The 26114-nt window shown below is 37.0% G+C and overlaps 2 protein-coding genes and 1 long non-coding RNA gene across 4 annotated transcripts; all 3 read right to left on the bottom strand.

The window, feature by feature from the left end:
• Nucleotides 1-7930: 7930 nt before the first annotated feature.
• On the bottom strand, nucleotides 7931-15169 carry LOC148693124 (uncharacterized). The gene is made up of 10 exons (XM_088680482.1): nucleotides 15081-15169; nucleotides 13807-13860; nucleotides 13613-13715; nucleotides 13168-13222; nucleotides 12453-12539; nucleotides 10123-10223; nucleotides 9539-9982; nucleotides 9295-9442; nucleotides 8967-9202; nucleotides 7931-8857 (listed from the first exon to the last, which is right to left on the bottom strand). Exon 10 carries the CDS (start codon nucleotides 8810-8812, stop codon nucleotides 8189-8191), a length of 624 nt encoding a protein of 207 aa, XP_088536608.1. The 5' UTR covers nucleotides 8813-8857; nucleotides 8967-9202; nucleotides 9295-9442; nucleotides 9539-9982; nucleotides 10123-10223; nucleotides 12453-12539; nucleotides 13168-13222; nucleotides 13613-13715; nucleotides 13807-13860; nucleotides 15081-15169; the 3' UTR covers nucleotides 7931-8188.
• A 1261-nt stretch (nucleotides 15170-16430) lies between these two features.
• On the bottom strand, nucleotides 16431-18124 carry LOC137716227 (uncharacterized). Of its 2 annotated transcripts, none has more exons than XR_015953746.1 (6): nucleotides 17900-18124; nucleotides 17724-17786; nucleotides 17516-17622; nucleotides 17118-17210; nucleotides 16963-17042; nucleotides 16431-16644 (listed from the first exon to the last, which is right to left on the bottom strand). It is a non-coding gene; the product is annotated as an uncharacterized LOC137716227 (long non-coding RNA). The 2 variants fall into 2 exon arrangements; XR_015953747.1 differs by having other exon boundaries at nucleotides 17516-17618.
• A 730-nt stretch (nucleotides 18125-18854) lies between these two features.
• On the bottom strand, nucleotides 18855-24171 carry LOC148693123 (uncharacterized). The gene is made up of 6 exons (XM_088680480.1): nucleotides 23905-24171; nucleotides 20222-21535; nucleotides 19911-20129; nucleotides 19669-19760; nucleotides 19504-19583; nucleotides 18855-19416 (listed from the first exon to the last, which is right to left on the bottom strand). Exons 2-4 carry the CDS (start codon nucleotides 20420-20422, stop codon nucleotides 19758-19760), a joined length of 423 nt encoding a protein of 140 aa, XP_088536606.1. The 5' UTR covers nucleotides 20423-21535; nucleotides 23905-24171; the 3' UTR covers nucleotides 18855-19416; nucleotides 19504-19583; nucleotides 19669-19757.
• Between the last annotated feature and the right edge of the window lie 1943 nt (nucleotides 24172-26114).

Below are 26114 nucleotides of genomic sequence, written 5' to 3'. Positions count from 1 at the left end.
CTACTAAATTGTTCTTGCCTGTATTTTATATATGATCAATTTAGATGTCAATAAATGGCACAGCAAGCCATAAATGGATGGAATTTGGTTGTCTCTGTACAGCTAGTTTGTCAGCAATACTCATTCCAATTGCTTACCCTTTTTGTGTAACTACATTAAGAATGTATTGTGGACAAACACCAACAAAAACGGGATGGAATTGACTGATTCATGATTGCCTACTGTAGGTATATGATGGCTTGTGAACAATGGTGTTCAGGCTGTCAGGAACTAAGTTTTCAACTTCTTATTCATAAAAAATCCTTCGAAGTCCTAAACCTTTTACTCTAACGACATTAAGAATGTGTTATGGTGGCAACAAAATGTTGAGTTCGTATACTGTCACATTTAATAGGCAAAAAAACTTGACGGTTTTGTATATGTGTGTTTATGAGCACTTATGAAGACCAATGTCTGCCCTCAGGCTGTCTTATCAATTTGGTCCTTCAAGTACTAGAAAATACATTTTCAAACACTAAAGTGAGATAAAAACTTGGTAGTACACATGAACATGTGATCACTCCCACATCCAATGTTGAAGAAAGTGTACAAACATTTGTGTTTTCGAAAAAACGTGTAGTCATCCCACTCCAATATCCAATTTTTGAAGACATTCTACAAACATTTGTGTTCCAAAAAATATGTACTCATCCCACTCCCACATCTAATTATGAAGACATTTTACAAACATTTATGTTTCAAAAAACATGAACTCATCCCAACCCCATGAACTTAAATAGGTGAAGCATTACCATAGCCAAGGACTCGTGTATGGCTACTTGAAGAATTTCTTGATCATTGGGCAGCACAAGTTGGGCATAAAACTTCATAGGATTAACCCCTTGTGCTCAACATGTTTCTTCCTCATTTCAATCCTTTGTGTAGATGCGCTCTTTTGAATTATCTATTGGATAATTTTCATTCAAGTGTTTCATGTGGTGGATGCCGGATAGCAACCTTGTTGCATCCGTCTTCAAGTCTCGCTTCCACTTTTCAACAGTAATAAACTCCCCTCGAATACGTTCGATTTTGCCTTCCAACTCAAGGTGTGTACTCTTCCAAAATAAATACACTGTGTTGAGATATGTCTACCTGAAAACACACGCTTGTAAAGACGCGTAGCAGCACCTGGCTTTGAATATGGCCATTTCTTGCCACTGTTTGATTCTTTGGCAGTGGGAGTATCCATAATGATTGGATGCTGAGATTTGGAGTTTGGAGTAGGTCGAACACAATTGCCATTTGGAGTATTAAAGATGATGGATTTGTTTTGGGAGGTGGGGTATTAATTGGAGGAGGAGTTATGGATGTTGGTGTATTTAATAGGATTTAGGATAGAGTTACAAATCTTGTTGGTGTATTGATTTGGAATGGAGGTGAATTGGGTGGTGTTGCCATGATTTAGTGCAATTAATGAAACTGCAAAGCTATGAGGACTTAAGAGAGAGGCTTGGGGTTGGTTGAGATAAGTGGGATACACTTAGGGGGGTTTTGGTGATAAGATGGGATTAAAATTCATTTTTATGAGAGTGTGCAAAGACCAAGAGATTATGAGGGAAACTGTCCCCCTTAGTTTTGATTTGCCGCTCGGATTTGCCACCTAAAATGATGCACGTGGCGGCCTCATGGGGATGCCACATGGAATTGCATGTGCAATAAAAAAAAATTTAAAAAAAAAAAGTACACTATGATCGGTTTCAAACATTATGTGAACCATCCAAACCGTTCATCTCTCACAATCCATCAAAATATGAAATTTGACAAAGATAAAGGCCCATAAACCCTAACGGCAATTACCATGACGGCATCCACATAAAATTTAAATTTAACAATTAGTTTTCATCACTTTGATTTTTGCACGATGGGTTAAGGTTTTCAAGTTCAATGCTTTATATATCTTTTGTATTTTTTTCGAAAACAATGACTTATCTTTGTTGAATCACTATTCATGACCGTTTTGATTGTTTCACACCCCAATGTTGGCATATGAACCCGATCATATCATACTAGATGTCATCACGAGCGTCTCCACATATTTTTCATATCACATTTATGCTTTATTTTTTCAAAATTTTGTTATTAGACATGTAATGCCATGTGGGATTCCCATGACGTAACCACATCTATAATTTTAGGCTGTAATGCAATGGAAGGATATTGCAATACAAACGTTTTGTCAATATGGAAATCATAGCCCCCCACGTGTTCAATCAAGTGTTTGGGAAGAGGGGGTTTGGTTTTGCCAATGGGGACTAATCATAGTCTCCCACATCAACATGTTTGGGTTTTCTTTTCCAGTTTCCAAAGCCATATATGTCGGCTTTAGTGTCAAAACATTTCACAACCCATTATTCAAAGAGTACTAGACGGACAACTTCATCATAAACACTCAAGTTAGGAAAGCCAGTGGTGGGAATAAATGCTACTTACTGCAGATACACACATAACTACAATATTTTCACACGTAATGCGGCATTCGCAATCATAAACCTATATTTATTGGTCCTCGCATCACATCACCACACTTCCTACCTCTTCATTCAAACCCTTAACTACAAACTGGAAGTTACTGTTTCACGGTAGGAATGGCTCATAACTTGCAACTTGGTGCAACTTCCTCCTTCCCTAGAAGATCAATCTCTATGCCCAGGCTTTTTAGCTGGGCAAACCCATTCCCACTTCCTAACCGCAGGGAACCTCTTGTTGTCGAAAGTGAAAACTATAAGTTCACAATTGAAAGGGGTGTCACAAGGGTTGACACCAACATCATGTCCACCATTAACATGGAACAAGCAAAAACAAGGGTGTTGATGAGGAAAGTACTGGGGAAACCCGAGAAAGGTGAGGTCATCCATAGGGAACTAGCTAGATCTTGGACTAAAGGTGTTAAAAACACCTTATTTGTGGATTATTTCAACAACAATTAGTTTGAGTTAGAGTTCATTGATGAAGATAAGGTGGAGTATGTGCTGTAGAGGCATCTTTGGTATGTGATGGGCCAAATTTTCCACTTGGAAAGTGGATGGAAGACTTCAGGGAATCAAACCCTATATCTTTCTTGAGGATGTGTGTTCAAATCCCTCGAATACCGATGCAGTTTAGGGAGGTAGAAATCATGAATAACATCACTCGACCCATTAACTGGCTTATAAGGCTTGATGATGCGTATATTAATTCCTTGAATGCAATGGCCATTAGGTTGTTAATAAATGTGGATGTTCATCTACCACTCAAGCAGGTTCTAGTGGTCAACGATGATGAGGAGTTGCTAACTTTCATCAATTACGAAAATCTATTCAAGGTTTGCTTCTATTGTGGGAGATGTATAGTAGAGAATTGTGGATGTGATCAGGAAGATAAGGATGTCAGTTGGTTCATGGTGAATAAGATGTTCGGGGATGATTCGAACATGCTGCCGGAGGAGGGTGTTAAGGGTTTATGGCTTACATTGCCAGGCATAAAGGATGATCTAATCTTTTGCTTCCCTCAACAAGGAATTATCAAGAAATATGGTCCAGGGGATGAGTCAATGGTGAGTCCAGAATTATCAAGGAACATTCGTGTAGTTGTTCAAAAGAAATTGCACCCCATAAGTAATTGTTGAATTTATCCATGTCCTTTACGAGCTCAAAGCACTCTAAGTTAATAGCCACATTACTCTTCACCCCTATCAAGACACCCTCAGCAAAGTATAATAGCCCCAGCTTGAACGCATTGTCCTCATTTTTGCATTCTTGAAAATCTTTTTCAAGCTTTGCATAAGTCACTGAAACATTTTTGATACCTTTCTTTGGGACATGTTTTGCTTACCCTTGACCTTCTAACCCTTACCTTTACAACTTTCACCACAATCTTCTTCTTATTCTTTTTCCTTGACTTCCTTCCTCAATGCCTTCACTTCCTCTGTCAACTCTTCCACTTTCTTCAACACATTCCTCTGCAAAATATCCTTCTCGTGAGCCAAACGCCCCACAACCACCTTCAACTCCTTAATTTGTACTTTAAGCTCTCCAACTTCATTTGTATATGGAGTTAGGGTTTATGGCATCTCGACATCAGCATTATCACCCTATGTCCAATAGCCTGAGTTCTTCTCTACTTCAGTGGGCTCTATCTTCCGAATCTTCACCACCTGTCATTTATCGCCAGTCATCACTATTACATTTCTCAAAATAAGTATTCATAAACATTCACAATTCACACAAATATTCAAATGTTTTCACAATCCTTCATAAAGTTCATAACTTTTGAAATAAGGTCATACCTTTTAGATCTCAGTTATGCACATCCGGACCTGTTCATGAATCGGCTGCTTATTCATTGTCGACTACTAAAGAATTCTTAGGATGGCTACCGGATTAATCATCTTGCAATATCATAGTGGCTTCTCAAGTTGGGCAATTTTTTCGTATGCCCACACCTGTACATACACAGAATTAGTATTCATCATAATCACAACAATTTAACCTTTATTTGTACTCAATCAAACCAACAATATATACCTGAAAGGCATCACTATACCCTTTGCAGCCCCATCCGGATCTCTGTTTCCTCTTACTTCCCCTCAGTTGTTCCTCTTCCTCATCTCCATCTCTTTCTGCATCACCATCCCTTCTTCTTCTCCCTCTCCTAGCAGCAGCAAAACAGAGGTTGTCATGTAGCTGTTCGAATGATATCGCACCCCATGAATAAGTGTTGAACCTATATGTGTCCTCTACGAGGTCCAAGTACTCAAGATTCACACCCACATGACACGTCGTCCCTATTAACACCCCTCGACGAAGTAAACCAGACCTATCTTCAATGCATCATCCTCATCCTCGCATTCTTTAAACCTTACTTCAAGCTCGGCACATGTCACTAAAACCTTTTTTGGTAGCTTCTTGGGGGCGGTCATCGCTTTACCTTTGCCATTCGCACCCTTACGCTTACCTTTGCTACTATCTCCAACAAAAGCAAGCTTTTGATGAAAATACTTAATCAATAGCCTAATGTTGGAAGGCTCAAACTTTAAATCATAAGCCTCGTCACAACGAAGCCCCGTAATGAGGCAAAAGTCCTTCTTCGTGAACCGGGTGACCTCGTAGCCTATTAAATATATGAGTCATTTTAGGTCGTTCACCCCTTGATTTGCCACTGTATGGATCAACAATTCATGCACCAGCTACCCATTCAAGGCTAATCTATCGACACTCTTTAAGCGTCCAAATCATTAGGCCCTAAAATCAGCAAGTTGTGCATCATTAAACTTAAGACGCATAACTCCTAGGACATAACTAGCTTGAGAAAGGCTGTTAACCTTTACCCTATAAGATTCTTCCCTCTTTGTTGCGAATTCAACCTCTTTATTTTCCATCTCTTGTACACATAATAATACAAGCATTCATCATAACCAAATTGAACAACATATACCTTGATAACAACCACATACAACAATGTTTATCATTGACACAACCTATCAACAGGTTCTCGTAACTATACATGGTAACCCAAATGTGGTTCTAACAAGAAAACTACTGAAATACATGGTGTCCACATAATCCTTCACACAAATGCACGACCTCTGATGAACTCCATGGTAAGCTTGAGTCTGGAAAAAAAGGCATGTTTTGAAGTTGTACGTGGTCAATGTCCAACCTCGATGATAAGTAGTTAGTGAATTTTAGTAAGAAACCTCTGCAGTCCGCCTTACTAGAAAAGAATAACTCCAGGCTACAACATACTAGATATTTAAAACATTTACAATTAAGTTAGAGATAAGTATGAAAGGAACGTACCCGTTGTTTTGTTGGCCATAGTTGGCCCTTGTTTGAATGTTAGATGCTTTATCCATCGCTTTCGACGTTAGCTTCAAATCGCTTTTAGCAGCCTAAAATCTCGCCGCCTTTAGAAGTTAGGGTATTATGAGCAAGTTGTTTCTTCATTTTTGCTTACCCCAACCTTGACAAATGTGAATCTTAAATCGTGATCGTGCGGCATACAAGATGGACATCAGCCAACATCCAATGGTCGTCATTCACGTGACATGGAATGGTCAACATTATTCCATGCATGAGTGTGTGGCTTCTAAGGGTGGGCACAGGTCGAGCCAGGCCCAAAATTGAAGGAATCGGGCTGAACCCATTTGTAAATAACACGGGGCGGGGCAAGTTTTGGATTTTTCAAAATAAGATCCGGACCTAACTCAACCCTTTTGAAATGGACCGGTTCCTACAGGTACCCACGAGTCCTATAGTAGCGAGGGTAACCCAAAAAGGCTGCTCGTAAAGATTGAATGACCCATGACGAGTCGACGACACTGCTAGCGACGACTTGACACCGCTTCTGGTTGATAACAAGAACACCATCAACGGCTACATCTACAACAACATCAAATTCTCGGCTTTGTCCTTGGTTCCTAGTCCCACAGCAACCACCTTCCTTGAGTTTAGCTGCACCGATTGGACCAATCACAACCGTTCAAATTCAAATCAAGATAAAATCCTAAACCCTAAATAAATTTTTGCGAATAAGAAGATGATGTCATCGAATTTACCTTGGTGGAGGACTCGGGGAGAAGAATGCTGGCAGTGGTCTTAGAAGGCGGGATGATTTTCTCAATCAAGAGGCGGTTGAGAGTTAGCCATTTAGGTCTCTGACAACACTAGAGCTAGTTTGCAGAGGAGGGGAACTGCTTATTGATCAAGTTCTAGGAGATGATGGAAGGTTCTAGGTCTTGGGGTTTTTGGGATATTAGGCGTTGGGAGGTGTGGGTTGTGGGCATAGGTTTAATATTGGAGTTTGGGCCCTTGTTTATTAATGTCAACAATCCAATGTTTAGGCTTTGTTTGGTAATAAAATAGCCCAATACATAGGCTTTGTTTTGTTACAAACGGGCCAGTCCGAGTACCCGTTTTTCTATACTTCTGGAACCTGCCTGCCCCTAAAATTTCATCCCCCCGCCCTGTCCTGTTTCTCTTATTAAAATTTTGGAACTGGCCCGTACCTGCCCTAAACCTTGATTACCCGCCTCGACTCGCGGTTCTTATACCCGTTTGCCCACCCCTAGTGGCGTTGCACTTGCATCGGCTGAGACGACCATCATTAAGTGCTTCGAAGGTGTAAAAATCAAAGCTTCTTTTGCCTTTGCCTTTGACTTGCCCTTACCATTTCCTGCAACAAAGGTCTCAAATTGGGCATATTCCTATTTAATTTTTTCCTACATCGATGCGTTGCAACGCAATTTCAGATTTTCCCACATAAAACAAAAACGTAGGACATGTCTGACTATTTGTAAATGGGGTGCAAAAACGTATTAGGAACATAAGTAGACGAAATAGAGGGTAACAATAATAACATAACATTTACACAAAAATAAAAGTCAGCACTTATCCACCACTCCTCGAAATCTATAAGACGTTCCATCAATCACTTCATCAAAAGGTAAAGGTCGACATTGATGTGCTAAATCCAAGGTCAAGTGCCTTGTAAAAGGTAAAATTAAACTCTTGTACTCGCTTATAATGTGGTAAACATAAACTAGTTACAAATGAAGAATAATTACTTACATTACTGTTCAGAATACCCTTGGACTAAAGGTATGGTAAAAAAATCTATACCCACAGTACCTAATTTGTATAAGTCCAATCTAACGTTGGTATAGAAAAAAGACCATAGGTTGTTAGGGATGAACCCGCCCAATGCATCAGGACGTTGACTAAGACCTGGTTTGGTACTGAGGTGATTCTGAAAAAAGCTGCTATAAAAAAAAGCTGGGAGCTGTTTTTGTGTTTGATAAACACTCAGCTTCAGCTTTTTTTCACAGTTTTGGGTGAAAAAAAGCCAAAAACAAGAAGCTGCAAAACCCAGCTTTGAAAAACTGGCTTTTTTTCACATCTGTTTTACATAAAAATTTACCAAACACTCTAATACTGCTTTTTTTTTTTTTTCAAAAGCACTTTTACAAAAAAGTTTACCAAACACTCTGCTGCTTTATTTCACAGCTGCTTATTCTCACAGCACAGCAGAAGCAGCTTTTTTTCAAAGCACAGCAATACCAAACCAGCCCTAAAACCTCTAGATCCAGCTTTGGGATGACCCACATGGGATCCAGGGAAACAACAAAATCCTCACCGGCCTGACTATCACCAATTTTCCTTCTTTTGTAGGATTAGAGAGGAATGAAAGAGTGCACCAGCTGCATTCCTTTACACTTCTGCCGCAATCCCTTACCAACAATGGGCTCGAAATCAGAGAAACCAACGTCCTCGTTCACGTTGACAGATTCCTCAGTGTCACTACTATGCTCGCTAACCTCCGTGTCCTTGTCTTCATTTCCAAGATAGAAAACTTGCCCTTCTCCCAACTCACCATCCATTCTAAACTCTAATATACACATGAGTGATTGGGTGACATCATTTGCATTCTCAGCCTCAATTATCTCCGGCAAGTCGACATCAAAAGTAGGAAAATTTGCACCGGGGGCTGTCGCTTCGATTATGTCTTTTCCCAGAGTCGACTTCCCTTCCCCAGTAGAGGTATCAGGCTGAGGGGACAGTGTAGTGAGATCTTCATAACCCGATGGGCATTTAGGAGAATTGTTGACCTTCTCATCCTTGGGGACATTATCTGCGTCCCGCTCTAACCTTACCAACTTAATAGAGGTCGAGGGCTTCTCAAACGATTTACCATTTGTGTCGCCTATGACACGCTTAACCTTGGCAGCCAACTCTATTCGGGCACACCGGTCGGCCGCTAATTCCTCTATAACTATCCTCAACTGGACATCCATCATCACTGAAAATTCTTCAAACTGTTGATTAGAAACAAACTCATAATCCTGCATATAAAAAAACAATGATTTCATATCATAACTTCACTGAAACTAGTATCTGTTCAAAAACAGTACAAGCATCTAAATTGAAAGTACAATTTACGAATTTATTTACTCATCACTAAACGGGGACGATGATGGCAACACTCCCACACGTGTGTGGTATCACTTCTTCGCTTTCCCTTTCGGTTCGAATGAATGAATGGCCTTGGTGTTGTGATTAGCATCTGCAACACCTTTACTTTCATCATCTGGTGTTGCATCCCTAAAAGGTTGAACATCATCAAATATGATGTTCCAGTAAGGCTCCTTCTTTTCATCCTCGGTCGGAGTAATCGACTGGACAACAACCTGCATTTGACAAAATCAGTGTTGCATACGTAATTACAAGCAATTGGTAATAAAAATTCAGTAAGTTTATTAAAATTGGAACAAACACGTACCGAGTGTTGAGAAAAAACCGCTATTCAGTTTGTGATGGGACTGATTTAAGTTGGTGTCCCAATGCCAAATTCGGGGCAAGAACTGAGGGTTCTCCATTCGCATCCGGGCATAGTTTTTGGACTTCAAATACGGTAAAGTTTCAAACAACTAGATCCAAAATTTAAAGCAATAAAGTAAATAAGTTGCAATGAACGAATAAAAAAGTTCATTCAACTTATAACAACAAAATAAAAGGGAAATTACCTAAAAAGCATAGATAAACCCCCTCCATTGGAGTCCCAGATTGCAGCCCCCAGTTTCTCTACAATTTTTTTCTTTTACAACCTTGTGGTGACAACAACAGATATGCTTGGCATCAACACCTAGAATGATGCGAATCCCCAGGGATATGTCTCCTAATTTTCTTCCATATCTACCAACTGAAGCAGGTGGTAGTTAATGGCAGAGTCCTTCTCCTTGCCCAAAACAACAAAGTGAACGAAGTACAGTAGGTCGAACTTGTACAAATCTTCTAGATTTTGGCACAAGTTGAATTGATCATCCAATCGTTTCAAGGTTATCTTCTTCTTCCCCCTAAATCGATGTCTCTATGACAAAATTCATCTTCCTTTTCTTTAGGAGAGTTCTTCGAAACTGAGTCTGGTCACCAAATAGAATTTGTGGCTTCAGAAAGTCACGACATGTTCCCTAAAAATGAAGGAATCGTCACTCATTCTAGTGGGTGAGATGCCTAAATAAGTCAACACAGTCCACATCAACCAAATGGTCGAAACATGAATCCTCAAATTTTTTCAATAAATCATTTGAAAATCAGCCTCTAATATTACCCAGACGCCCCAAGGTGTATGATAGATAGGAGATGGTAGCAGGAAACACGTCATCCGGCGGACACACAAGTTCTGGTGGAGATGAAGATTTGACTTTCAACCTGCAAGATTTTCAACATAAGCAAATCAATTAAATAAGATAAACATGCACATATGATATGCACAGTATATGCATATTGTTTGCCCAAATTAAACAAGTTCTTCAACCAAATACAACCAAGTATGCCCAGCATCAACGCATGCACATAATATGCACATAGTATCTACCAATTCATGAGCAAAATTCAATCGATTATTTCCAACAATATCAAAAGGATATGCACAGAATATACATATAGTACGTACAAATTCAACCAATTCATGAACCAAATTCAAGCGTGCCCAACATATAGACATGCACGAATTGATGAACAAATTTCAATGAACTAAATTCCACCGACATCCAAACCACATGCACATCACAAATTAAAATAAAAAAATATATAAAAATATTAATATTAAAAAAGTTAAAAAAAAAAAAAAAAAAACTTTACAGTACAAAACACTAAATTGCACCCAAAACCCAAAATTCCCAATTTTCCAAAATCTAGGCTCAAATAATGAAATTTCGTTTCAAAGCGTACCTCATTTTTTATTTTGCCATTGAAATTTTTTGAAAGGATGTGCAAAGGCTGGGATGGAAACAATTTTTTCAAAATTTTTGAAAGGATGTGCCAATGCACAGTACAAAACCTCCAAAATATATAGAACAAATTCCAAACTTTGCGTCGGTCGGAAATGGGGTGGACAAGGAGGTCCAAATGCTGACTGGGTTTGACAACTTAACCCATTTAAATACAAGGGAAATTAGGTCATTTCGAGGTGTATGAAAAATCCTATTTCGTTCCTATTATTGTGTATGGCATGTGTATGGCATGTGTATACTGTGTGCATATTCGAAAAATTTTATTTATGTCCCAAGATTAAGAAAATTGGACTTTTTGTCTATTACCCTTTTTTTACGTAAATTTAATTTAATTCTTTTTAAAAGTTTAAATTGTGTGTACTACATCTAGTTTGTTTATTAGTTTAATCAGAGCCTTGCTCCGTACTCACTCACTGTGCTGAACAATTTCATCATCTCCTCCTTTAAAATCACATCGTCGGCCTCTGACAGTGTCCAACAATTACCCATCTCATCTTCCATCCATTTGTTTTCCCTCTCAACAGGTATTTCTTTTTGGGAAATTTTATTTGAGCTCATATAATTTCTTTCTACACCCAACTTATTTTCTACACCTATATTATATCTAATGAAAGAATTATTCTCTCTTTAAACTCAATGGAAAATAAACTAATAATAACAATTTTTGCATGCAGATATTGTGATATGCAGCAGTTGGGCGGGAATGCTAGGGGTACCGCCAAGCTACCATAGGTGTAGAGAATGATGATGGGGAATTTGTGTGGCCCATAGCGGTGGAGGATGAGCTTGCCAAGCTCTACTATGGAGATGATGTGTTATGCTTAAAGGTAACTGTTATCGTCAAGTGGTGGTATTATTTGGGCAGGTAGTTCATTAAGGGGGCGTTTGTTTGCCCTCACTAACTGTCCTTGGATTAGAATAGACTAATAGTTAGTCCAGTCTGATGTTTGTTATCATGCGGGACTAGTCTTAATGAGACTAGCCCAGACTCACCTACACTAAAGGCTTCACTAAGAGGTCTTAGTGAGACCCCTAAAAACCACGGGATTGCTAGTCCCGTCTCCCTCTTCTGCAAGCAGCGTCGCTCAAACCCGCATGAGCAGCATCAGCCCTTCATCGTCCCGTAAACCCAGCGCCCTTTTGGCATCTGGGTCGATGATTTGGTGTCTTTTTCCATCTGGGTCGACCTGAACGATGGCAAAAACGGGTCTCATGGTGATCCAGATTCTTCCGCCGACAGCAAGATTGAAAACTTTAGCATTGGTGCAGTGACTCTGAGTGATTTTTCTTGACCAACTGTGATTTGCCCAGAAAATACAGGAACCAAATTTGAAGAAAAAAGAAAAAATAAATACAAAGAGAGGGATGGGAGAGGGGACATTGTACAGAGGTGAAACGAGAGAAACAAAAGGAAGGGGAGGGAGACACTAGTAACAAAAAAAAAAAAGGGGCAAAAATGGGGAGAAAAGGGAGATGGGAGGGAGAGACAGAGGGACAAAAATGGGGAAAAAGGGAAAGGGGCAGAAAAAAAATTTTGAAATACCCATTAAAACCCATGAAGGTTTAAGCACAAAATCTAAAATAAAATTGATAAGAGATAGATAGTGAATTGAAGAGCAAAGATTGATGAACAATTGGGAGTTACCAGCGAGAGAGAAGGCTTTGCGAGATGGACTGCGACATAATTTCTTCTTATGGCATCGGAAAAGCCAAATTTGAATTCCTCTCTCCTCTGACCAAATAAAATAAGTCATGTTTCTCTTTTGGAACCTCTAATCACATAACACAAAACCACACAAAACAGAAATATAAATAAATAAAAAAAATTAAAAAAAAAAAAAACTGAACACTGAGGAAACAAATCAACAACCTAACTTATATAGCATTAGGATGAACCATGCTAATTTGTTCATATAACTTATCTGTCTCCCTAAATTTCCTCTTTTTCTCAGCAAACAAAAAGACCAATCCTCCTTTTTTTTCCCAAGAGGATCCTCGCCCGATCCTCCAATCACATCCGTTCATCGTGCATCGTGCCGTCAGTTTTTGTCAGGTATTATTTATATTCAATTTTAAATAAAAAATTTACAATGATTTCTAATTGCACTATGTGCGATAAACAAATATGATTTGAGGATTCCCAGGATCCCCACAAAGAGGATCTGGCGAGGATAAGAAACCCGTTTGAAAAATTGGTAATGTATTTGCACCCCCCCCCCCAAAAAACAAAAAAAAGCTGAAGAACTTATAAAATATAAATATAATCAGTCGTATAATTAGTAATTTATGAAACAATAAGAAATTAGTATAAATCAAAAGATGAGAAACCTATTACTTTGCATCCTCATTATTGCAGATACCTGAAAATTCGCATCACCAAAAACTATTCCTCTATATAAACCATATGTATGTAACCTGCAAGAAAGTAAAAAGAAATTAACTGAACTATCACTCAAGAAGAAGTTAGACAGAAGTGTGGAGAATACAAAACAGATATCTACTTCTAGTCTATCAAGATGTTAATTTTAGAGTTGCATCAGCTTAAATGCCTAAACGAAGAGTAGAATTAAATTCATCCACGAAATAAGATGCTATTTATAATTATCATTACACAAATATAATGTGTACAACCATCAACCCACACCCAAGGGTAAACCACCCATCCTGGTATAACTCCAAGACCGCAAGAAGCATGTTAATGAAATATATATTAGTCCCAAAATATTTGCTAATATCATTTTTAGGAGTCATTTGGTTTTCCACAAATTGTAAAGCATGTATATACAAAGTGAGGTTTCCCATTACCTCCAGCTATTCCAAAGTGTGATGATAATTTGATTTGATACAATGCCACTTGCGGAAATTCCTTAGCACATCTACTGAAGACTGAATGTGTGAAAAAAATACGCTGCAAAAGAAGAGTAAACCAAGCATAAGTTGAAAAACAATATTTGATTGCCAATGACCTGACTGTTAAAAGTAAATTGATAAGAATTTACCATGGGTTTGAGCATGATAGTGATAGAAGCTGAAGACTGTTCACAAATATTTATCTATATACCAAAGAAATAGTGAAACACATAAGTAAGCATAAATTCATATCTACCAAGTCTTTATACAACTAAGGAAGTTAGGAACATTAATCATCACATGCAAGAAGAATTTATTTGGTGCTTTGATTTGAAGTTGGCTGAAATCTTCGAGTTTTCTTATGATTTCAAACGTGTTCAAACTACCTAATGTTTTCAAAATAGCTATCACCTGAGTTTCATTTTCATTGACATCAAGCCTAATAAATACATTGAAAATGAAAACTTTTACTGTCAATTAATGGATGAAATATTTATTTTAATGTTTTCCAGCCTGAAGTTGATGTTCTATTTGCGACTATGATGTTTCCTTCTTTTAACTTTGATGTAAGATACTTTCCAGATGTGACAAATTTAAATTGAACTCCAGTTTTATCCGATCCGACAATTAAAATGAAAAAGAGAAATAGGTAACCAAAGTTGAATAGAAAATACACACACACACACACACACACACACACACACACACACACACACACATATATATATATAATATGAAAAGAAAATACACACACACAAAATCCCAAGAACATGATAAAAATTAGCAAAAAACATAAACTCTCTGGCACTAAGCCTCTTGACACCAATGAGAATCCCAAACCCAAACAAATCCCCAAATCAATTTGAAAAACATTAGTCCAAATGAGCTCAGCCCATCCCTCTCTCATATTCTTCTTTCCTTCCTCTATTTTCCTACCCCTAAACCTAAATCTCTCTTCCATCCCTTCCCTCCTGTTTTTCTCTCACCCTAATGTCCTATCTGCAAAACCTGAACACCCCTCCCTTCCCCTCCCATTCAATTTCAAACGCCCTCTAACCTGATCATATTGCATTGGGATATCCACCCTCCAACCCGATTTCCTTCCAAGTCTATCAGAAAAATTGAATGCTTGGATAAGCATGCTACAAAACTCTCAAACCCACAACATAATCTAATTAAAATTTTCACCCAAAAAAAAACTCCCCACCTCTCCCTTTAAATCAAAACTCCCAAACCCAATTCAATGCTTGATACAACCCATAATATAATCTAATTAAAAATTTCACCCAATTTTTTTTTCAATTTTTAACATTTAAAATTGAACAAAACAAAACCCATAGATAAAAAAATTAAAAAAAAACAAAAAACAAAAAACAAAAAAACAAAAAAAACAACTGTCAGATGCAAGATTCGAATAACTCACCAGAAAATGATCAAGTTTGAAGGTGAGTGAGACCGACAGAGAAGATAGCAAGAGGGAGCGAAGGACGGCAAAACCATAGAACCGAAAACAATGGAAGGACAATTCGGAAGAAAAGAGTGAAAAACAATAGTGTCCTAAAGATGCAGCGATGATGAGACACCTAGAAAGGAAGGGCATAATCGACTTTTCATGTAGAGAAGCCTAAACAAAGCGCAGGCAGCATAACATTTGGAGGCCATTTTCGTCACGTTGCTATTAATGAACAGTAGCGTTTGGTTTGGGTTTTAGTAAATAGATAATATAATTTTCCTCTTTACTGTTGATTGTCTTCCTCCTCGCACCACCATAACCACCACCGTCACCGGTCAAGGTTGAACCGATCCTTGGCTAAGTCCTATTACACTTGGGCTAAAGTTGCAAACTTTATTTCGTTTTCCATTATTGGGGTTAAATTTTGGCAATTGTTTACAGTTTTCCCAAATGAAACCTGCCAATTAGTCATAAACTACCATACAATTCAATAATCCTATATGTAAGAATCCTGTGAAAGTTGCAAATTGTTTTCACCTTTGATTGTTTACTGGCCAAACTTTTCATGAATTGCTGTTAGGGTTGTTAAAACAATTCCCAATTGCAACCTATCAAATTTTCATAAATTTCTCTATTGGTTTTCCGGTTAATTGTGTGAAAATTATGGTCGTACAAGAAAGAAAATTAGGGTCGTACAATCTTGGAGTCCAGGTTTTAATTTAAGAATTGAGAAAGTGGCTCTTTTAGAATGACAATTGTGGCTCCAACCGTCCAGGAATTACAAAACCCCTTATATCTGTTTGTATGTGTTCTGTGGTATAAAATATATTAGTAGAATGAACCTATTCCGGGCAGAACTGATGCCGCTGCTGGGGACTCTTTCTCCTCAAGCCTTTTTGACTATCTTGTTAATTGACACTTACTATTTTCCATGAATTTTGCTAGTATGTGGTTTGTTCTGAGTTGAGAGCTTTTACGTTTAGTTGGAATTGTTGAGATCTATTTTATGCAGTTGTAGGATGTGTGAAACATGAAGTTGATCTGTTTATCAGTGTTGAAATATTTGGGCCGTTACTATAGCATATTTCATGAATCTGTCTTATTTGAGGGCGAATCTGTCTTGTTTGAGTGCAAATCTGTCTTGTTTCCGTACTTGGAAGAATTATCTAATTAGCGGTAAAGATTTTGTTTGATGACTAAAAATTAAAATTGCTCTGTTGCTCATAAATAGTTGAGTACTAGTAAATTTTACCCGCATGTTGTTGCAGGAGCGAAAATATAACTATAGACTATATTTTTAACATATAAATAACCAAAGACTAAGATAAACATTAAGTAAAAAATGGAGCAAATATTTTTACAAAGTTGTCTAAGTTTATGTAACTTACAGAAAAGACATTGTCAAATGCCTTGTCATTGATATACAAAAATGGCTAGTCTAGTATTCTCCATTGACAGTCAACCCAGTGCTTCATTTGTATAATTACTTGAACATAGAATATCCCATAAGAGCACATTTTCCTTGAAGCAGTCACTGCAAATAAAACAATTTGGATCACCAGAAAAAAAAAGAAAGTAAAAAAAGTTACAACTGAAACAAAAGGTTAACACAGTTGTAATTAATTAGCAGTAATACTTTACATGAATGAAACCATGTAACAGCCATCATTTATATATAGGAATAATAAAAATCCATTTGCATTAGCTTTGGATCAAGTGCAAATCAAGGCTACAAAAATTTTAAACCCAAGATTCAGATGGCATTATTCAACCCCAAAAACAAATTAAATGTACATTTAACCGACTTAACACGATGGAAGGCATAAATCAAATCTAGGAAATTATACTCAACCTGCATTGCAGAAACGAACACTGTAGCTTATATACATTCTCAAAGTCCTCAGCAAGTCCTCTCTCCAATGGCTCTGCAATCTACAAAAGGTTTTTAGAAAATTATAATTTAAAAATTGAATCACATAAAATTTCTTAAATTAGGTTGCTTCTTACCATAGTAATTTTATTCTTCTTATTGGATGTTTCAGCAAAGCATTTGATTGACGAAGGCTACACTGTTTCACAAAATGAAACAACATGATCAACCTACAAACAAAAGTATATCCATCAAGAAAAGAATAAAATAAAATTTTACATTCGTAAGGGGTGGACAAATTACTTTAAAAAAAAAAAAAATGTCAAGATCACGAAGATTGTTGGAGACCGATTCCAAAAACAAATACAAACCCAGTAAAATTCAGCTTAAATTCGTGCAATATAATATAAGCCAAACAACCCCAATTTTCTCAGGAAACCAAGAAAACCCAAGAAAAAAAAAACGAAAATGTGAATTCCAAGATCTAATAAAAAAGCTCAAGATTTAAAAAAAAACAGAGAATGTGGATCCGAACCTTTCCTGGCCGGTGGTGTCCCAAATTTGGGCCTTGACGACCTTATCGTCGAGCCGAATGCTTCTGGCGGCGAAAGAAACTCAAAAACTAACCATCGCCATCTCTGACTTTTAAACATTCAGAGAAAAATCAAAGCACAAACCATCAAACAACCCAAATAAAAAAAAATTAGCCCAAAAAAATCACAGTGCAAAGATAAAATATATACCTGGCCCAGAAAGGGTTTGCAAACTCCCACAACAAAACCCTAAAGTTGGAAGATAAACATTTCCTGCAACCAAAAACAAAATCAGACAAAAGATCCACACGCAAAATAGGAAAACATAAAGAAAACACTTAGCAGGAATTGAATTTTACAACAATCAATTAAAAAAAATTTCTTACCAACCAAGCACAAAATAACGGCACACAGCAAACAACGCAGCCAAACCGTTGCGATTCCTCCGTGGAAAACAGTGGGAAAAAACAGGCCAACCACCCTTCTAAACGATCGGATCATGATGAAAACAACAAGACACACAGAGAAACGCAAAAGAGAAACGGAAAAACAGAGAGAAAAAAAGAAGAGGAGAAGAAAAAGTGGAAGATGCTGGAAGTATCTTTCCTACAAAACGCAACGTGGCCAAAGCTCAACCAAAAACACCAAAAAGCACCTTTCAAACGGGAACAACAGCAGCAAACAAAATTGAAAGAGGGGCAAAATAGACAATTTACTACACAATCCCACCGAAGCCCAAAAACCATGAATAAAATGAGGGATCAAACCGGATAGGCACTGTTAATAAACAGTACCCATCCACTGAGCTTTAGTATATATAGAATATTAATAATTTATTTCTTTTTTAATGAACATAACAATGGCTGGTTACTTATCTGTGAGATTTAAAGCAAAGGTTACTGGGTCCTTTGTGAATATCTTCTCTAGTAAGCATAAATGCTTGGATGACGAAGGGAAAACCGTCGCGTAAAGGCAAATATGGTCGCCGGAAACATTGCGCGGGGAAAACATCGTCGCGCAAAACTCGTGACGTCACACATTGCGCAACGGAGGGAAGTGCTTCGTGACGAAAATGGTTGTCGTTGCGGGAAACAAAGTGCGACGAAGCAGTGTTCACTGCGCGTGATACTCCACGCGACGAAGCAGTGTTCGTTGCGCGTGATACTCCGCGAGACGAAACCGAGGTTCGACCCCCAAATCCTTGCGCGACGGACATAGATGCCGTCGTAGTAAGATTTTAAAATAAATTTTATTTAATTATTATTTAGTTTTTCCTTTTAAATGTTGATAATATTGTTTTATGTATAAATTAATTTAATGAAATTAAAAACAGAAAAGGTAAAGAAGAATATATATGGAATTGAAAAATTATTAAAAATGTACATACAAGAGAAAAATATATTTTTAAATTTGAAAACAATTTAAAACAAAACTAAAATAGGTAGTCTTCGATGTCACAATCGCCCACTGGTGGTGTTGCTATTGCGTTGGGGGGCTAGGAAGTCGTAGCTACTGCGGCGGGGGCTTGGAGGTTGTTCCTGGAGGTGGTTCAACATCGAGGAACCGAATGCCAGAGATTTGAAAGGTGAGACAAATTTGGTTCATCAAATTGTTTTGGGCGCAAGCTGAGACTACTAGGTGGCAATCTACGTCTTTAGATCCGCCACTTCAGATGTCCGTGATTCGACCTCTTCTGTTCTCTGCCTGGAGGATGAGGCAGACAGGTTTCGAAGGCAAGCTTTCCCAAGCCCTCGATGAACATTCACATGCATACGACCGAGAGTCTGATTAAGTGTGTCTGTCATGATCTGAAAACCAACATCCTCAGGGGTAAACACCTCCTTGATTGGGGTCTCTATGGGAAGTTAGGAAACAACCTCCTCTAGAACGGTCTGGCCCTTCACTACATAAAGAAATAAACAAATTAATTTTAATACACATGTAATTAAAATTAATACTAAATGAATATTAAAAAATTGAAATAACTTACATAAAGCTACTCAGTCAGCTCATCCCCAGGCCAAACGTACACCTCCTTGAACATGTCAATCTCAGGAAATTTTGATCCCCCTGAAGAAAAAAAATGTTAACATAGATTACCATTTGTGTAATAGAAAGTAAAAAGAATGAAAACTTAAAATAAATATACAGTTACCTTACATCGCTCCTCCAACCTATAAGAGAAGCGTCGTGAGCCAAAGCGGTGAAGAAGTTTCTTCTTTGACCGATTGATCAAGTTTGCCGTCACTTTTTTCAGTTGAATAAAAAAAACGTATTAGTTTAGATATTTATAACAAATTAATGAAAAAATTAACATATTATTTTAAAATATAAAAATTTTGATTAAATATTATTGAAATATATATATATATATATATATATATATATTATACTTACGAGGTATTTTTCGTCTTGAAAATGGCCGCAGAGCCACTCCCACTCATCCCGGCAATCCACCAACTCTATAGGGCACCAAACTGCTAGAGCGACCTGAGGACCATCAAATTTCTCATAATGTTTGTGGAGGTCGGTCTTCCATTGAATAAACCTACCGGCGCAAAGGTCGTTGATGTACTGGTTTTGATTGGCATTAAGGTTCATGACCTCATAGTGATGCTACAAAACTCAACAAATAAAATAGTAGTTAAAATTTATAATAATTTGTATATTTTAATAAAACTTTAGTATTTGAGGTTGAAAATACTTACCGATAATTCATGAAGAACGACTTCCTTGACTTCAGGTGGGAGAGCTTTCCAGGACTCCCACATGAGGAGGCAATGATTCCTGATAACCGAGCCAATGTCGCTGGCCAATGCACTATGTTGCTCCTTTGTTGCAGCTGCACGATATTGAGGATCCCACGTAATGGTGATCTTCTCGGTCGTGGTGCGAGTGGACTGTGACATCTTCAGAAGTCTGCATGGGCCCTTGTTTTTCTTTTTTTTTTTTTTTTTTGGAACTACCAAATAAACAAAGTAAATATTAGACGAATTATATTTTCTACCGAAAATTCAGCAGAACCTACCCTAATACTATAACATTTCCTAAAACCTGCAGACAATATAACAACAAAAGCAATACATCCACCCAACAATTCAAACAGTTTATACCAATTAGGGACGTTAAAACAAAATTTACAACTTGTTGATATGACTTCACACTGTGAGTCTGCAACAAGTTTTGTCTTCTAAGGCCAGGTGTGCCAACTTAAATCGGTTATAGTAGTGGTTTCACTAATATAGAGAGCATCTATTTGTGGGATTACACGAACTCACAACAATAGGCACAAAGCACTCAAGGCGAAGTTCTCAGTAAGTTGTTCCAATTAATGGGAATTTGATAGTTTTAAAGCTTCAAGCATGCCTAAAGACTAATGTCGATGTTGCTTTGACCATCATGAAACTAGAAGCAAGCTTATCAATCATGCCATTTACATAACAAAATGTCCAGCACAACGCTCCTTAACAATTAGGTCGAGTAAAGCAGATATGACTAGACCAAAAGGACCTAAGAAGATACAGTAAGTTTCTCAAAAATTTACTCCTACCTTCCCATCAATCCAATGTCCCAACCAAAACCCTCTTCCCAACTGCCCTGTACCCAAAACCCTTCAAGGGTTTTACAGAATTATGCATTTTCAACTCAATCCTCCAAGTTTCCAGAGTATAACATGCCCTTCGATTTTCACAACAACCAAAAAAACTTTCAAAATTTCGATTATTCTATGAGGAAGATGCATTATTGTTTGGGACCCCTCTCCATGGACAAAGGAAGCCTCACCAGACTGCTCAGCCTCCTTAGAACTCCAAGGTCGTCAGTGAGTTCGCCTAGCGCTTAGTACAAGATGCACCATCGAAGAAGTCGATGACACAAGAGCTGTACACAAGACCGGTAGGCGTGATCAGAGGTACACCCGTCGTGCCCATATCAGGCAGGGAGGTGGCAGCAGCACTACCTGTTGGAGGGGGTATTTGATTGACCTTACTAGCTACCCGGCGGTTTGAAATTAAATTTGATATCTACAAAAACAATAAATAAAAAAAGTTACATTCCACTACTTTGACCTATTAACAGCCAGAAAGCAAGAGAGAACAGATTATCTAAGAAAAATGGCAGAAATCATGAATACCAGAGATTTACCATAAGACAAAAAATGCGAGACTGACATATATAGGAAGTCGATAATGATTAGCATTAACTAATTAATCTCATTTGGATATACTAAAAAATATCCTAACCTTGAAGCAAAATGCTATATATATATATATATATATATATCTTTAAATTCATTAATACCATTAAAGAATGAATCGAATTATCAAATGACCCATACACGCGCAAAACATATATTGCATCCAATATCGTTTTCAATCCTGTTTATCACTTTCTCGGGGAAAAGGGACCTTACATGCTTTTCTCTAGCAGGTACCCTTTCAAAGAAATCTTGACTCTTGCGACTTGCACCAAGGGTAGATGGGCAACCGTAGGAATTACCAAAATGCATTCGAACATGTTATCATAAAGAAAAAGTAACACACTGAGATAGAAGAACTAAAAAGTCTAAACATGCTATGAGGTTATATTAGCTTCTATGGCCTTCATAAAATTCTAACAAGACTATATTTTTGCAATGCTACTGACAGTGTACCAAATTTCCTTTGAAAGAAAAAGATGGAAGTCATTTTGCTGAAATTCTTAATGCAATGCCACATAACATGAAAAAAATAAAATAAAAAAACATAAAGATGATCAAGTTTTAGCAACTACAACTAATTCCTAGCAAAACCCGTCTCATTCAAACAAGAAACAAGAACAAAAACATCCTAAAAAAATCACATTCAAATCCAAATGACAACAAAAATTTAAAATTTTTCCAAGAACCAACTGTAAAAGAAACCACTAGAAAATTATATATATTGAACCCAAATGTGCTCTCACTCTATACCCAAGTCGAATCCCCCTCCCCTGGAGTTTAGATGGATATCCTATTGTTTGTTAAAAGAAGAAAAGAAGAAGAAGCCATTGTTTTATACCAGTTCCTTGCCAAGTTCAATGGCAGCATCCTGATAGCTGCTCTTCTTCCCTTAGCTGCTCCCACAAAACACACAAATCCTCCTAAACCTGGATTGCTGCTTCATTTCACTCTCAATCTCCATTTTTTCTCTCTCAAACCACTCATCGTTTTGAAATAAAAAGATGGAAGTCATTTTGCTAGGAAATAATATATTTGTTGATTGTTAAAGTGTTGAACAGATCAGTGTACTATTTGTTGTATACTTGCCATGAAACTAGCTCCTGATTTCTTTAGCATTTCCAATTTTGTTATTTAATTTGTAAATAGTGACTTGAGCAGTTTCCAATGAATTGCATTTTGGCCTTAACTTTTGAACTTGTGTCTCTAATCTCTATCAAAGTAGTAGAACAAGTGTTGCTTTAAGAGCTTTTGTGATAAGTTTTAGTTGTGATGTAAATTTCAATGCCTAATTCATATCAACTTCTAAAGTAAGACTTCCACCCCCAAAATTTGAATTTTATTAGGAACGCTTTTAACAAATGAATTAAATAAATTCAAATTTTGAAAAGATGAATAAACAGTTTTATATATAAAAAAAAGATGATATAAGGATGCGAAAGAAGCTATACTAACTTCACAAATTGCATTTGTGATAAGTTCATACCAATCGACATGGGGGGTGTAAAAACGGGGATTCTATCAACTTGTAATAAGCTCATGAGCTTAGTCTTACTTCATCGTCAACAAAATTAGGTCTTTGACATATGTAGTATGCATGTAGAAAATCTAGAAAGTAACAAAACAATACCAATCTATCTGAACTAGAAATCAAGCAGAGAACCAAAGTAAATCAAATTATATCCAAGCTAAGAACTACCATACTAGAACTAATAGAAAATATATCCAAAGTAAACAAAAATATATCCATCCAGAGAACCAATAACATGAAATATAAAGAAAATGTCTAAGATATGCAATTAGAAGATGGTCTAAGATATGCAAACAGACACAACAACATAAAATAAAAAATGTCTTTAAGCAGTCAAAACATTGCAGTATAAGCAATTGAAAAACAAACAAAGAATGTGTTTGCGTATGTGTGTGTGAAGGTGGCCAGAGATTAGAAGAAACTATAAGCAATCGAAAACCACCACCCAATATTCTCAATTCGAAAACCATAACCCAATATTCTCAATTCGAAAACCCGAACCCCAGATTCCCAATTCGAACCCTAAAGCACAAACCCAGGATCCCCAATTTGAACCCTAAATCCCTAAATGTTCTAATTAAAACAATTCAACTGAAAAAATGAAAAATTGGACTAAGAAATAATTGAATTAAGGGAGAGTGAATAAAGGGATACTGGGTACTAACCTGGTCTTGTTGCGGTGGCGGTGAGATGGTGTGGCATTGGAGTGCGGCGGCTGAGAGAGGGAGAATGACAAAGAGACAAAGAAATAGAGAGAGGGCGAGAGAAGGAGAGAGGGAGAGACTGATATAATGAGTGATGAGAGAAGAATTATGAGAGCTAGAGAGAATAGAGAGAGAGAGAGACAATTAGTTCGGACAGAATCGAGAGAGATGAGAGTTAAGTTTGAGCTTTGCATGCTGAGAATGAGAGACAGGAAGAGATAAGCTAAGGCACCGAACTCCAAACGCGCCCAATTTTGGCAAAAAAAAAATCAAATTTTTACATATGTTGCTAGACGACATTGTTCTAATTTTCGTCGCACGATCAGTTTTTAAATAAAAAAAATTTAAATAATTGCATGACAAACATTTCCAAAACATCATCACGCATATTTGTACATTTAATTTATATTTTTCGTTAAATAAATTTTTTTTTTGTTAACGGAATCTTTTGTTTGTATACAAAATAAATAACATTCATTCAATAAATATCATTACATTTGCATCACAAGTTTTCATTAATCCTCATCTGAACCAGAATAAATATCATCATTATCGTCATATTCATACTCCCATTCCTCCTCATCTGGAGGCACGTCAACATAGTCGTTCGCGCGGTCGGGTGCATTGTATCACGATAGATCCCCGAGGCTAATCATAATGGAGTCGACCGGTATTGGATTTTCAAACATCCGGCTACCTAACACGATTCTTATACAATAGTCATATCCCGCAGTGTTTCTGTACCAAGTTCCGTTGAAGTCTCCAATTGTTGGTAAGAAACATCACCATAATTGTCATCGTCCGCAGGATCTCGGTCCAGAATATCATACATCCCTCTGTGCTCAATCTTCTGAACTACTTTCCATCCCCTCCCACCCTTAGGGTCATCTATATAGAAAATTTGTTTGGCCATTGTTGCCAAAATGTAGAGATCGTAGGTATACCAACATCTGTTAGTGTTGACCGATAACAAACCATCGTCTCGCTTAACACCTCCAACCTTACGTGGGTTTGTATCAAACCAACGACACTTAAACAGGATAACTTGACAATGGTCTTTGTAAAGCAATTGTATAACACTTGTCAATTTTCCATAACTACAAAAAAAAAAAAAAAAAATGGTCATTTGCGAGGGTCAAATGTCGTCGGAAAATGCATTTTGCCATCGCAAATACTTATTTACAACGAGCAAAACTCCTCGCTGGGCGTCACAAACTGATCCATTGGAAATACTTTTTTTTCGACCAACCATTGAAAATGCTTCATTTACAACAGTTGTGGCTTGTCGTTACTGGTTATCTTTTCGTTGGAACTGATTTTTCAAAATGACAAAATTATTTTATTTTCGACATGTATGTGGTCGCAAATACTTGTATTATCGTCGAATATACTTTCTAAACGACGACATCTGTTTTTTGAGATGATTTTCTTATGACCAAAACATTATGTTGAAAAATGATTTTCCAACAGTAATATGTTGTTTACAAGAGAGTACAATCACTGCAATTATGATTACCGACAATTAAGAATTGTCGAAAATACACACAAAAACATATTTGTGAGGGTCAAGAGTCATTGGAATTATACATTTCTGTTGATCCTACTTCGTCGGTAAAAATAAAAGGATACAAATACAATTTTTTTTTTTTTAAATTAATAATATTTTCAATGCCAATTTTTATTGAAAGAATTGTTTTATATTAATAATCATATTCAACTACATATACAAAAAAAATCAATGTATAAATTTTACAAGTACTTGTTACAATCCTATGATATGTCTTATACCGCTAGTTTTTCATGCCCACTTTAACCAACTATGAATGAGTTCGAATGTAGTGCTACGAACATAGTTCCACAATTATTATCTTTATTCTGCAAAAAAAAAAAAAAAAAAAAAAAAAAAAAAAAAAAAAAAAAAAAAAAAAAGAAGGAAAACCTTATATCAAGCACAATATAATTGTCAATTGGTAAGAAACCCAAACAACGAAAATCAGAAAATAAACATAAGATCTAATGAAGAGCCTTGCATAATTTTAGCTCAAGGTGTGAGCATAGCAACCACCAATCTATACCATAAATAATGCAAGTGAGTAGTTGAAGTGAAAATTAAACACACAAAGACAGATAGCGTGATGCAGGGATAAGTCCAGGCATGCATCCACACACAA

Source organism: Pyrus communis, chromosome 11 (genome assembly GCF_041283825.1).
Source record: "Pyrus communis isolate YQ-2024b chromosome 11, ASM4128382v1, whole genome shotgun sequence".
Taxonomy (NCBI): Eukaryota; Viridiplantae; Streptophyta; class Magnoliopsida; order Rosales; family Rosaceae; genus Pyrus; species Pyrus communis.
The sequence above is the reverse complement of the archived record's forward strand: the minus strand, read 5'-3'. Positions and strand labels throughout refer to the sequence as shown.